Genomic DNA, 14,220 nt, shown 5'->3' on the forward strand with positions numbered 1-14,220 from the left:
AGCACACCTCAGAGGCATAGAAACATCAAAAGAACTTTGTATGAATTACATTGTAAGGTTATGTAAAAATATGGGGTTTGGCAACCAAACTAAGTCTTGTGTGGTAAGTATCAATGTGGTCGCTATGTTCATGTTGTAACAAAGACATTATAAAATGAAGGTATTGAAGTCAAAGGCCAGTAACATTCTGTGCATAGTAAGAAAACAGTTTGTAACATATAGTTGTCAGGCACATGGCAGTATTGTATATCAGTAATAGTATCAAAATGACACAATGAAGAACTGGTAACCTTTAGCGCAAAACACCTGATCATCTGTAACACTGGACACACAACCATATAAATACAGTGTAGGTCCTAGTCATGACTTCCACTGGCACAATTTAAAGCCACCCTTCATTCCAGATATCACATGACATCCCAACCATTTACCCAACATAAATACCAAATCCTATGATAAACATTTACACCAAAACAGGGTACAAACACACACAACCATACAACATCGCAATACATCATCGCATATGACTATCAGTACAATAGACAACAAATACAAGGGCATACGAGGGGCGTTCAAGAAGTAATCCACCTGACCCATTTCCCAAAGGAGGAGATTAATGAAACTTGGTGCAGTTATTAGTCTTTCTCTTCATAGGAATCACCCAGAGTTATGCATTTCTACCATCGTTTGATGCAGCTCTGTACACCGTTTTTGTAGGACGCCCCAGGTTGGTCCTGCAACAGATGCCTCATCAATGGCAGAAGAGGGACGACCAGGTCTGGGAGCTGTTTCCACAGACTTCCGGCCATGTTTGAATTCACAATGCCAGCGTTTTACAAGGTCATATGATGGGGAATCATCACCATAAGTTTCTTTTATTTCATCAAAAGTCTCATTTGGTATGCGTCCTTTCAAATACAAAAACCGGATCACTGCGCGACACTCAACTGGCTCCATTTCACACCTGGTCCATTTCACACCTGACTCAGTTCAAACACCTTTAAATCAAAAACCAAAATTAGTTCAGAGCTGTTGCAACATAACCCATAGAGATTTGAATCATTACATATGCAAAATTTCATCTAGATCAGACAACTGGAAGTGGGTCAGGTGGATTACTTCTTGAACGCCCCTCGTACATAATCTACAAAAAAACATACACATACCACTCTCTTACGCTAACACACTATCTCCTTCTCCTCCACCTTAGAAACTTGCTCTTCTTGCGTTTCCCCATGATGACCAAACGCGCTCATAACCTCGTATCACAAGTATAGAGGCTTGTACAGGACGAAAGCAACACTTTAGCCTTCAGCACCACAACTTATACCTGACCAATCAATACAGCATCAGATTAAACCAACCTACAAGCACTCTTAGAACAGAAGCCACTGATGTGATTTGTAACAACAGCACAGCCTGCTGTGACCACAAGCAAGCAGACCTACATGTATCATCTGTTTCTTAGGAACAGATCCACTGCAGGATATCTAAAATTAGACCTGTCACTCAAACAGCCACACAAACCGTCATCTGGGTTCACAACCAAGCATGTGTTAGTGGACCTGCACAAGCAAGCAGACATATCATCTGTTTCTTAGGAACAGATCCACTGCAGGATATCTAAAATTAGACCTGTCACTCAAACAGCCACACAAACCGTCATCTGGGTTCACAACGAAGCAGATATGAGTAGACCTGCCCCAACCAAAAAAAACAGCATCAGCCTACGGTGTCAAGTTCAAGCACTAGGAGGCCCAAAATCAAACCTGACCACCAGGACACCAGCAACAACCCACGTAACAAATAGCAACACAATGACACCTTGCGTTCCGGAGATACAGCGCACGCGCCGTGCCCGCACAAAAGGTAACCTGGAATGTCAAGTTCAAGCACCAAGGGCGCCAAAATCAAAATTGAGAATTATTCAGCCACCACCAACACATGTGCCAAATATCATCGCGCCCGCACCAACCGTTCAGAAGATATAACTCCGGAAAACCCCCTTCCGGACACAAAATTCGACCTGCCGCGTCAAGTTCAAACGCGACAAAGCCCAAAGTCAATCCTAGGCAACAAGCAACAACTCCCCACACATGCACCAAAAATCGTTGCAATGGCGCGTATCGTTCCGGACACACAGCGCCAAAAGTGCCCAAAAAATACAAAAAATGCCACCTTCAATGTCAAGTTCAAGCACCAGGAAGCCCAAAATCAAACCTGAGTGTCAAGCTACCACCCCCAACCCACGTACCAAAAATCGTCGTGCTCGCACCATCCTTTCTTGAGATACAGCGCCCTAAATCCCCAGCTTCCAAAAGTTCCCACGCCCCTGAAAACCATACCTGCATACATGCAGGTAATAAAGTGGTGTAACTCATCCTATAGGTCGTTGACAGGCCAATGCGATGCGAACGTCTATATTAACCACCTTTACATGTCGACAGCTCAAAGAAGAGAATGCAGAGAAAGTATACTTTGAAACGAAACTATATAAAGCTCCAAATTCTCTGTACGCGTCAACTTACAGTGACACTAACTTACACAAGGAGGGACACATACATGTATGTATATGAACGAAATGTATACGTATCTGTGCGTTTTATATGGCGTAACGTCAGTTGTACCAGATGTTCGTGAATACACAATTATTTTCTAATAACAACAGATCATTGCCGATATCAAGTTCTGCAAACGACTGAGTTTGTAGTTTTCATCATTATGCACGTGAAAAACATAGCTTCATTGCAGTGGTATGTACCATTTGAAGTGCTGTATTTTCTCATAGAAAAAATAATATTAGGGGTAATAAAACCTGACGATGTCATCTATATGCCCACAAAAATCAAATCTAGAATTCTTTCATGTTCATTTATCAATATTCGCTACGGCTCCATTATTTCTTAATTCATTAATGAGAAAATAATCTTTGTTGGAGATGGAGATATCAATTTCAATATTGTTTGACATGTCAATGGCTGAGATGACTCTTGGCGTTACACGTATATAACGTTAATATTATAAAAAGAAGAGAATTCAAAGAAAGATAGAAAGATACAAAAATTAATGTAAAGGGCTTAGATTAGCATCAATCAAGCCTATTATAATATGTTTATTACAGGTTCTTGTCTGAGGGCTAATTGCAGGTGAATGAATGAATGAATGAAAAGTACTCTTTTTGTAACAATCCTTTCGACTTCAGCTATCTAAGTTACGTTATCATCTTTGTGAAACATTCCGGTCGCCGTTTTGTGTGAATTTCGTTCGTCCTTGCACGAAATTTTCGCGGTTTCATCGACTACACCGGCAGCTGGGGAGGGCAAGCCGGCTTTTCTTTGTTCACACACTGTGTCGGTGTAAACAAAGGCCAGCCGACTAGAGTCGATTTTGTACATTGCCATTTCCTCAACCTGTGAGTAATTTCATTTGTTTTCTAATACTCTTTTTTATACAGTCAAACCTGTCCAAGACGACCACCCGGGGGACCGGGAAAAACGGTCGATTTGGACAGGTGGTCGTTGAGAAGAGTATCGAGTCAAAACATGCCCGATGCAAAGTATAAATGTTTTCCGTTGTGTTTAATGGCAAATAGCAAGCACACTGCACGCACGTAAAGTAGCGAGGTATTTAATGTCAAATACAACACGCACACTGTAAATTGTAAGTTTAACCCCAAGCTTTTATCGGGCTTTTATACGATACAGTGTTTTAAAGCTCAATATTTGTACACTAACGCTTTAGACAGTAAGGGAACTTTGATGCTGTCAGTTATATATTACCATACAAGCCTTTATTCGTCGCTGTGTTCTTGATCGCCGTACCTGAAATAACTACGGTGCACCTTTCGAATTCGATGCCCGGTACGTCCAGATAGCGTACTTACCACGGGTGATCATGAATCTACAGTACAGTTGGGCAAAAGCACTCGCACAGATCTTTCTTAAAAAGGTATGAGCTACACAGATCTGTCTTAAAAAGTATGAGGCTATACACGTTTCAGCATCCGTTCATTTTATAATGATATAGATAAAATAAAAACTTCTGTTACAACTAAATTCGGATTTTCTTATAAATGAATTTCCTCCCATATTACAGTAGACTGTCCCATTGACCAACCCATTGACCGCCGCCATCCTTATTCTAAAAATAACATCGTAAAAATGGCAGTCAAAATCCGACGCAAACTGGCCGATTTCGGCAAAAAATCGCGCTAGACATCATCAAAAATCGATGAAAACCTCAATTTTGAAAATGATGCGGTCGTTATGGGTTTCGATTTGGGCCGGTCGCGGTCGCGTTGGCCAGGTGGTCGTTGAGAAGAGGTCGCTTAATGCTTAAGTCAATGGGAAAAAAATCGGGACCGAGAAAAAGCGGTCGAAATGGCCGCAAAACTACCGAAGTCACGGGTTCCTCTCTCAGCACTCGGTGTCTAGTGCGGAAGGGGCCTTCCGCACTAGAAGTCTAGTGCCGACGTTACGTCCGCACTAGGTGTCCAGTGGTGAGTCGACTTCAGCACTGAAAACCCCCGATTCACCACTAGAAACCGAGTGCTGAGACTACCTTCCGCACTAGAAAACGAGTGACGACAAATATTCCGCACTAGAAAACGAGTGACGACAAATATTCCGCACTAGAAAACGAGTGACGACAAATATTCCGCACAGGAAAACCAGTGACGACAAATATTCCGCACTTGAAAGATTGAAACCGCGAGTGCTGACAGCCTGCCTCGGAGTGCGTTACGTTATTTACAGTTCCGGGCAGTTAAAGACACACATATACAAATGTAATACATAAAAGAAGTGTAACAAATCGTTCACCTTGAGCCTGAGAAAGCTGCGTATGGGAGGAAATATCCGTGTCGGGTTTTCAAAGAACAGTACATATCAATTATCTTTCTTATTTAGACATTTTTTTTTTCGTGACCAAAGTAGAACTGTCTAAACTGTCTGTAGCCGCCACGCATCAACAAATGATGCATGCGAACGATTGATTGAAAGTAGTCTGCAACTCAAACACGACAAAGGGAGCTGTAATTTATTGGCATTTTATCTTCGTGAAATTTAGAAAAAGGGAACGAAGCTGACACACTGTTGACATGAGGTCATCATTTACATAACACTATATACATGTAGGATGTAGCGTATGATACACACATGCTGTTTCGAGTTCCAACAGAGACAAGACTAGGGCAAAATTGATTTAAAATACTGAGTACTAGTATGTTTTTGAGTAACAATTTGGACGCGAGCACTGGTAACCCAGTGCTGACGGTCTTAAAATGATAGTAGCACTCGGCTTCTAGTGCCGAAGTGGTCTTAGCACTCGGCCTCTAGTGCCGAAAAGTCACCGAGCACTAGAAATCCCAGTGCGGAACCCGTGACTTAGGTAGATCGGCACTCGGTTATCCAGTGCTCAAAGACCTCCGCACTGGGTAACCAGTGCTGAACGATCTTTGAACCACCCTTCCGCACTAGAAACCGAGTGCTGAGCGGAGATCAGCACTAGAAACCGAGTGCTGGGCGGAGTTCGGCACTAGAAACCGAGTGCTGGGCGGAGTTCGGCACTGGAAAACGAGTGCCGAGACAAGGTGTAGCTCTGGAATTCCAGTGCTGACGGGTCTTCAGCACTCGAAAAAACCCTTCCGCACTGGAATTCCTGTGCGGAAGTTTCTTCCGTACTGGGCCCCGAGTGCCGACGCCAGTTTCTCCACGAATTCCGCACTGGGCGCCCAGTGCGGAACCCGTGACTTCGGTATACTTGCCCAGGTGGTCGCTGAGAAGGGGTGGTAGCTCGGGCAGGTTTGACTGTAGTAACTAAAGACTCCGAGGTAGCCAAATTCTGAAACCAATCGCAAGGAGTCGCTGCTAAACAGGACATGACGCGAAACATACGCAACTGGGACAGTGAGGCCTACGTAAGGTATCCTGTGTCAAAACACTGTTTTCCAGGAAGCCCTGTCGAACGAAGGCATCAGCTGAAAGATGGTGTTGACGGTACTGACGTTGACGTTTTTAGCGTTCGTCTCTAAAGGTACGTTTCGATGTATTTTAGCGAGGGCCCATCTAGTTTTATTATACACGGTCCAATACCGCCTCAGTCCAGTTATCGCCTGATGTCATTGACTGCGCCCCTTGGTTGAATCAATGGACGTTCCGTAACGTAATATGCGACAAAGGGCATTGGTGGTTATACACAGATAACCTGATTAAATGTCGCTTATAGCAGCCCGCCAAACATCCGCCGGTCCCCTAGCTCCGCGGGGAGGGGCCAGTTACAGCACTGGACAGCGGAGTTTGCGTTACACAGACTAATAGACAGCCTGTGATGGAATGAAAATTTCGTTGCCTCTGGTCCATATAACCTCCTTGTGGTTCATCAATGAGTTAACATTTGCATTGTCTTTCTGATCCCCAGAGTCAAGAAGGCGGTGTACTTGTTGCCCTACGATCTAGTCGTGGTACCTGATATTTGTGACCAGGTAGTCTGGGTACCATCCTATTTGCACCCGGGCTCCTTTGTATACTCACTGCATTTTTAGGGCAGCTAGTGTAAGGAACCCCGGTAGAAATAGGAGATCATAGGATGGTACTCAGGCTATTCGTGACCAAGCACTGTGCATAATTGAAAAGGCACTAGAGTGACTAGACTCATTATCAACTTGACAATGAGTGTGACGAGTCAGTGCGGCAATGTGTAGGTCATTCCGTGCCTTTTGAAGTTATGCTCAAAGCATGTTTCTCTCTCTCTCTCTCTCTCTCTCTCCCCCTCTCTCTCTCTCTCTCTCTCTCGCACACGCACACGAACACGCATGCACACAAATGCACGTGTGCGCGTGCACACACAAGCACACATGCACACAAACACACACACAAACAAACACAAACAAGCACAAACACAAACACGGTTTCAATTCTAAACGATAGCTATCCCTGTTACTGTTCCCATACAGTGGCTACAGAACACTGTCCTTCAGGGGTGTCCTCCTGGCTCTTGAACTCCACATTTGGCGACATGTACGCTGCCTTTGACTGCCCCAGGCCGGAGGACCCACCAGGACACACTCACTGCTGTGGGATGTACTCGTTTAGATTCTGCTGTGCGGAGGAATGTGGCCACTACGACCTTTCCTGCCCGCGACCGGCCCCTAGCTGGCCTGATAACGACAACACCGATTCAAATTCAGGGTGAGACTGAGAGTCGGGCGCGATAATCTCTCTCGTTACAATCAATATAGTCTCTGTTTTTCGATAAACTATTACAAGTATGGTCTGTGGCGAAGATTTGTCCTAATGGGGCTTTTATCTTCCACTTGAGTCTTTCTTCTTCTAGTGCCCACTTGAAATACATAGGTGCACAAGTACACTATTAGATAAAGTAAGTCTTCGAAAAATACAATCGCAATAGTTGTATGTTGTCCCACCGCCTGCTTGACGCGGTGAAAGAATACAATGATAACATTAGATGCAATTTGGCTCACTTCCTAACTCGTAAAGTAAAATCGTTTGACGTCCTGATTCGTATTTGCTTTCTGTATGTACTTTCTACTGTTGTGTCCTTTCGTATCTATAGGACTTACGACAGTGGCGACTACTATGACTCAGGTGATAGCGGGTGAGTCAATGTCCTTGCAATTGTTTCACTACAAAGGTTTGTCATTTGGTCTAATATACTGAGGTGTGCACGTCTTTTGAAAAAGAATTCGTTTGCTGCATTTTGCTACAATGTTTAGCCTGCTTTTAGGCTTCAACTTATCGGATAAACTTGACCAAAGAAACTTGATTCAAGCATGACTATTTGTTCTCTGAGGAATCAGTGTCCATTCTTTCTGAAGAAAACCATTCGGGTGAGAGCTCTTGTTCATTTTTGACTCATTGGTCAGGATTCATTAGATGCCTCCATCAAAGAATCCAATAATCTTATATCCCTCCGAAAGCTCCAGTTTTGCGGCCAGTGGTGGTGGAATGGCGATCCTGGCAGTGGCTTTCTTCGCAATCGTGTGCACTGTGGCGCTGTGCTGTAAAAGTGCCTACAAGAGGGAAGAAGGTAAGAAATACATGTACAAAGTTACATAGGTCAAATATAGAACCCTTTGAATAGTATGTATCATGGAGGTAGATATTGTTAATCCGTACAACAGTCTTCATTTTTCGCTCACAAATGTTTCATGACACATTGATGGAAGTTTCTCCCGCCGTTTCCCTTTCGCCGGTTGCACATTACGTGATAGTGTTTACGTATTGGTATATTCTTACCTCCGTGAAAACGGTTATAGTAGTATCATATCTGTATGTTCGGTCTATGTGTTCGTAGTTATTTGAATATTCTAGAGTGACAGGATGTGAGGCGGAAGACGTTTGGCCAAAGTTGATTCCTCAGCTGGCATGATGGGAAGGTTGGCTTGTCCCGGATCAAGATAAAGTTGGTTTCACAGAAACAAAATCAGTGAAAAATTCACCATAATGAATAATAAAAAGAAATTCCTTTAAAAAATACTCACGGAGGTATGATATTTTTATGCCATTTTAATACCTAAAGACTTATTTCATGTGCAGACTTGAGTAGAGCCATGGGGTCTGACGGGTACGTCGCTACGTACGTTGACGGCACGACGTTGTCATCACCCGGCCGGGTCAGAGGTCGCTCACAAGGTATCATTAATTCTATTATCAATTTCTGTTTTGAACTTACTGATCCTCCAACGAAAAAGAAAACCTAATCAGCGAAAACGATATACATGTAGTTTCAATGATTGTTGTACTTGAATCTGTTATTTATAAAATAGATTAGATCTATTGTCTCTCCCTATTTCCAGCCAACGCCGCGGGAGGTACAGTGGTGCATCCTACAGTGCACGTGCACCCTCGGTCCTCAGACCATCAGCCGAACCGTCCGCGTGCAGAGCCGCCCACCCGGGGCTTCCCTCCTTCGGACCAACCTCCGTTCTCCCCTCCTCCCTCAGCCCCACCCACACAGGGCTTCTCGGGACCACCTCCGTTCGCCCCACCACCGTTCGCCCCGCCGTCCGCCCCGCCTACCCAAGACTTCTCTCCCTCGGCACCACCTCCGTTCGCCCCGCCTACTCACTACCAAGCAGGAACGGCTCCACCAAGTTTGGCACATGGACAGCCGCCATTCTCTGACGAACCCCCTCCTTATGACGTAGCTACCATGTTCCCTACAGTTGATCCACAGAACCGTTAGTTACACTGACTGAGTGACTGGCAGACACATTTTCAGCAAAGCATATCAAATTCTTTGCACGTCTTCCGCAGTTTGAAAATAATAGTGTATGCTTGGTTGTAAGATTACTGTTGGGACACCCCAGGAATAACTGCTCTTCCCCTATCATTGTGTACTAAATGTATATACCAGAGCTACCGCCGATGTTGCAAAGGGGCCATACTTCTACAGGGGTTCATCTCCAGCTGTTTTTGACGGGTTTTTTAATCGGGTTTTCTATTTTGTACCGTTTTCTTAATGTCTCCAAACAGAACAAAAACACATTAAAAACAGCCGGAGACGAACCTCTGCTTGGAGAGCACCATACTTCCTCTACTCGTCTACACATTCTGCATGCAATGATACTCTTGGTTGTGTTTGTATATACTGTAATACATATAACGTTATATATTTGTTTCATATTTTGTGAGACGGTTCTCCTGTAAATACGTATACATGTCGCATTATATACTCTCTCAGGAAATATACAGTACGTGTACGGGACAAGTCGGTAACACAGCTGAGTGGAATATTACCTCGAAATAATTTATTTGAACATCTAACTAGTGTCACACGTGGATTTTAATGTGGGTTTCGGTATACATATGTGCCGATGCGTAAGTAGGGTAGCTGAGGTCTGTTGGTATCGTTCTGTTTGCCTAATCTGTAATGCGCACCAGTCGGCAATTACTATTACAGTAGTTGTATAGAGTAACGCGTATTGATACAGAAGCGTCGCCTTACGGACAAAATTATTATTATACCATTACTACAAGCGGAAAATAATAATTTCTTTATATGTGATTGCTCAATTTAATAATTATCATTGGTAGAGAATACTACAGATGTAGGCCAATGATATTGTGTCCATCAAACTCACCTGTGTACCATTGGTTAGGTCTGTCCGATCACATTAAACCAAAGTCCTGCATTAGCCAGTCAACTTTTTTTCTTCCGTCTGTCAGCGAATCAGCTGCAGTTTGCTCTCTGATCACTATGGGTCACTGTGAGACCGTGAGCTATCCAACTGAAACTGTGCGGTGAATTTTGTAAAATGTGTCTCATGCCTAACGATACATTTTGTTGTTTTACTCCTCATGAAGTTTGTTATCTAGTGGCACAGTTTGTGAATAACGTGGCATCAAATCTATTCTAGTTCCAGATTGCTCCTCTGATGTGATGGCTACTGCCTAATTCCGCGCTAGAATTGGATCGATACCAGGGTAGCGCTAGTTGGGGAGGGGGGTGTCAACATCGAATCTTTTGTACCGTGTTATTTAGCGGTGTTGACTGCTGCAGGCTTTTCTTGCTTATGTTCGCCACGGCTGCGTGTTAAAGTGAATACAGCACTCATTCATTGTCTGTATAAAGCACATATAGCTGTCCTTGGTGCTGAACACCATCCACACACAGGTGAACAAACTTGTCCCTGGCGCTGTCCACCATACACCCATAACCGAGTATACTTCTAGTGGTGAAGGGCATACCTGTCCTTGGTGCTGAAGTCACACAGTGCAACACACATAGGAAATTTTATGGATAACATCCTCTGAACACAAAAAAAAGGTAGTGTGCAAGCTTGCAATTTCAAAGTTAGAGATCATCATCCTTGTGGCAAAAAGCGATAAAACATTGTGTCACAACCAACAAGACCGTTTTTCCTGTATTCATTAATAAGTAAGGCATGGTTTCAAAACACTAAGCTAATAATACTAGGGCACATCGATCTGTCTTCATGTCTTAATGTTAATTTTGTACATCTCTGTCTAAGCTACCTGCATGACAAATATGATGGATATCTGTCGTTCTTTTGTTCAGTTATCCTCCTTAAATCTTATTTTTACGAAAACGCCCCTGTAGATCCTGAGCAAGCCGTTTGGGAACTCGAACAAACTCCACTGCTTCCTTACATCAAAAGCTATACTAGTATACGTACTACCAAAAATCAAGACAATAGCAAACAAAGTTAAAACTCGGACAACGTTTGTCAAACTCTTGTCTACCAAGATGACAGTTTTCTGAATTCTACATTTGTTCTCAGCCAAACATGAAACCTCAAGGGTATCAAAATTGAATGGAATGAGGACATTTATTGTACTTTCTTGACACATCAAAAGCATTCAAATGTACTCGTGCAGCATTCTAAAGAACCTGGGGCCACAACATCGGCCCTTTCTTACACATAGTACAATGTAGTTTAAGAAAGTCGTCAGAAAATTCTTTAAAACATGTTCATGCACTTTTACTGTGAAGCCTTTCTTGTGCGTAGCCTTCAAGATGGTCACTTAATTTTTTTTAGCTTGCAGCCTACATATACAGTAGGGATGCTACATAAACAGAAGAAGTGCATAACAAAGGGATCAATGCGGATTTGGCTCATTGCGTGGAGTAATCCTGTGAGGAATGGCGTACAAATCCGCACAAGTGGCGTTTCGGCACGACTCGATACTTCTATAAGAAACCGCAAACAGGGGATTGTTTCGCTATCTGCATCGGTGATTGTGTTATGGAACTCAACTGTTTGTCCTGTAAACCAGAGCACATAAACAATAGTCTTTACCAGACTGACTACGCTGGGTATTATAGGGAGAATGATTTGCCAGGGAAGATTTGCTACCAAATGATCGGAGTTCAAGTGGCCGGCCAGATGGGAAACATGAACCTTAGCGTGGACTGACTCCCCTGGCCAATTTCGCAATTTGCCGAATTCAACGATCCCAGTACCCCGTAGGAAGGAATCGTGGAGGCTACAGAAACAATGCGATCCGTGAACTGAAACATGTCCCGTGTATGCATTCGTCACAACATGCGACCTCCCAGCCTGATACCGCCAGGGCGCGTTTGTTTCTTCTCATCTCTCCTTGAGTCATCCAAAGCTCCGCCTGGTTGCCCGCTCAGTGAAGTACTGCCGTCTTCAGCTTGCCGCTCTCTTTATACCGTTACACACCGTGTCCCTCCGCCCTCCCACTTTTGTCCCACAACAACATGTTCTTCATAGACAGCGGTGGCATCAAAAACCTTCTGTCCATAAAACTGGAGATGTTGAACCGTTTGGTCTTACCGGGCTTTAAAATAGCAGCCTGTTATCTAGCCGTATTATAGATCCCGCAAATACGGAGAGGACTGAAGAGACTTGATCGGGAGCTATAATTACTTTTCAACTAGAGGTTAGGCTCAGGCTTTGTTACACGTTTTTTTGGGCGTTTTTATCGCGCTTCCCATTTTGTACCGTGGCGTTTGGCCGCTAGACATCAACAAAACGGTATAAAATAGAAAGGCCGATAAAAACGCATAGAATGTCAAAAACAGCGGAAGCTTAACCTCTGCTAGGAGAGTAAACTATGAGTATGACTTCATTTCCTCTAACTCAGCCGCAGCATAGACTTTGCCAATATTGTGACTTAGATCAAGTAGAATATATTCGACACTTTGTATTAGATGGTAAACTATATCATAAGGAAAGAATGGTATTTTCCAACTGTATCCTAGAAAACATTCCTATTTTGATGCAGTAAATAAGTTTGTCTTTTGATGCATTTGGACACACAGATCAACGGGTCTACCGAAAGTGCGAAAAGGAACGAAAAGGAACGAAAAGGAACGAAAAGGAACGAAAAGGAACGAAAAGGAACGAAAAGGATCGAAAGGGATCGAAAAGGTACGAAAAGGAACGAAAAGGAACGAAGTATGAAGCAAATTCAAATAAAATCGATGGTAATATTAGGAAAAGGTAAACTGTGATCGGCAAATGCATTTTGCGGCTTGTTCCACGAAATTCCTATAGCAATGGTTCAATGGAGGAATGAATATTGATGAGACCTATCTATGCATATCTATGTTCATGTACGTGTTAATGTGGTTAGAACATTCCTTAGAATGTCCATATTACATTTATATTATAAAATTTCACAAGAAGAAATGGATTATGTTGAGAACGATTGCGCATATTTTATCATAAAAAGCCATGCTATGTGGATATAGTTGTTTAAAAAATGCAATGATAGCAAAGTTACAAGTATATGTATTGCACAATTTGTAAAAACTTGACCTTAGAGAAATATAGGTCGAATGTTCGAACCCAGGGAAGTCGACGATCGGAAGTTCGAGCCCAGCATGTTGGGAATTATTCTTCCTTCCTTTTTTTCACACTTTAATTAATATCAATACAACGCCTTAAATTTGTTTTGCAACCAGGACATCTAAACCCGGCATTGGGATTTTTTTATCATCAGCGAGGGCCTGATGTCGGTCGCAAGAGGCAGAAATTTAGTTGTATTGAATATGACGGAAAATTGTTGACAGAAATTGTATTTCCCAATATCCTTTGCACAAATTCCTCACGTTGGCACCTTTCTTCCCGCCAAAATGATGAATACTCATTGTACAACTTGATGAAATCTCTTTGGTACAATGTATATATGTCTCTCCTTTTACAGCTTTTCTTTCGTTGTGAACGAGCGAGAAGATATGTCTCCAGTCTCCAGAAAACCATGTTGTTGGCCCTGTTGAAAGGAGCTGTCATGCTCGTGGGGCAGCAGTTTATTAGCATATCTTTCCTGACCGGATTTCGCGGGTCATTTGCATGCGGCGCTCCCCTCTAGGGAGAATAAAAGCCACCCAAATACAACAACAACGTTACAATCTTGCCTCATCCTGAAAATGTATAATAATCGATATTCATCTACCACCCACTGAATTTTAGTCCTTACTTTTTTATCTCAGTTCCGTTTCTTTGTATTTCGCAGATCTTCAAAGAATAATTTAGCCACACAAAAACAACAGCCTGAAACAGCGCTGTAAAAATTTGATAATGTCAAATTCTCGGTAAAATAAAACACGTTTCATAGGCTTCTAACGCCCGCAGTACCGATTCCTTATATTCTCATTGATTTTATTTAAGTTTGCTTCATACTCCATTCCTTTTCGCTCCTTTTCGTTCCTTTTCGTTCCTTTTCGTTCCTTTTCGTTCCTTTTCGTTCCTTTTCGTTCCTTTTCGTT

At 42.9% G+C, this 14,220-nt stretch overlaps 1 protein-coding gene across 1 annotated transcript; it reads left to right on the top strand.

Moving 5' to 3' along the window:
- Positions 1 to 5,827: 5,827 nt before the first annotated feature.
- On the top strand, positions 5,828 to 10,160 carry LOC118415562 (formin-like protein 16). The gene is made up of 6 exons (XM_035820247.1): positions 5,828 to 6,033; positions 6,953 to 7,187; positions 7,573 to 7,614; positions 7,937 to 8,046; positions 8,556 to 8,651; positions 8,816 to 10,160. Exons 1-6 carry the CDS (start codon positions 5,985 to 5,987, stop codon positions 9,202 to 9,204), a joined length of 921 nt encoding a protein of 306 aa, XP_035676140.1. The 5' UTR covers positions 5,828 to 5,984; the 3' UTR covers positions 9,205 to 10,160.
- The last annotated feature ends 4,060 nt before the right edge of the window (positions 10,161 to 14,220 follow it).

The sequence above is a fragment of the Branchiostoma floridae genome, chromosome 5 (genome assembly GCF_000003815.2).
Source record: "Branchiostoma floridae strain S238N-H82 chromosome 5, Bfl_VNyyK, whole genome shotgun sequence".
Lineage (NCBI taxonomy): Eukaryota > Metazoa > Chordata > Leptocardii > Amphioxiformes > Branchiostomatidae > Branchiostoma > Branchiostoma floridae.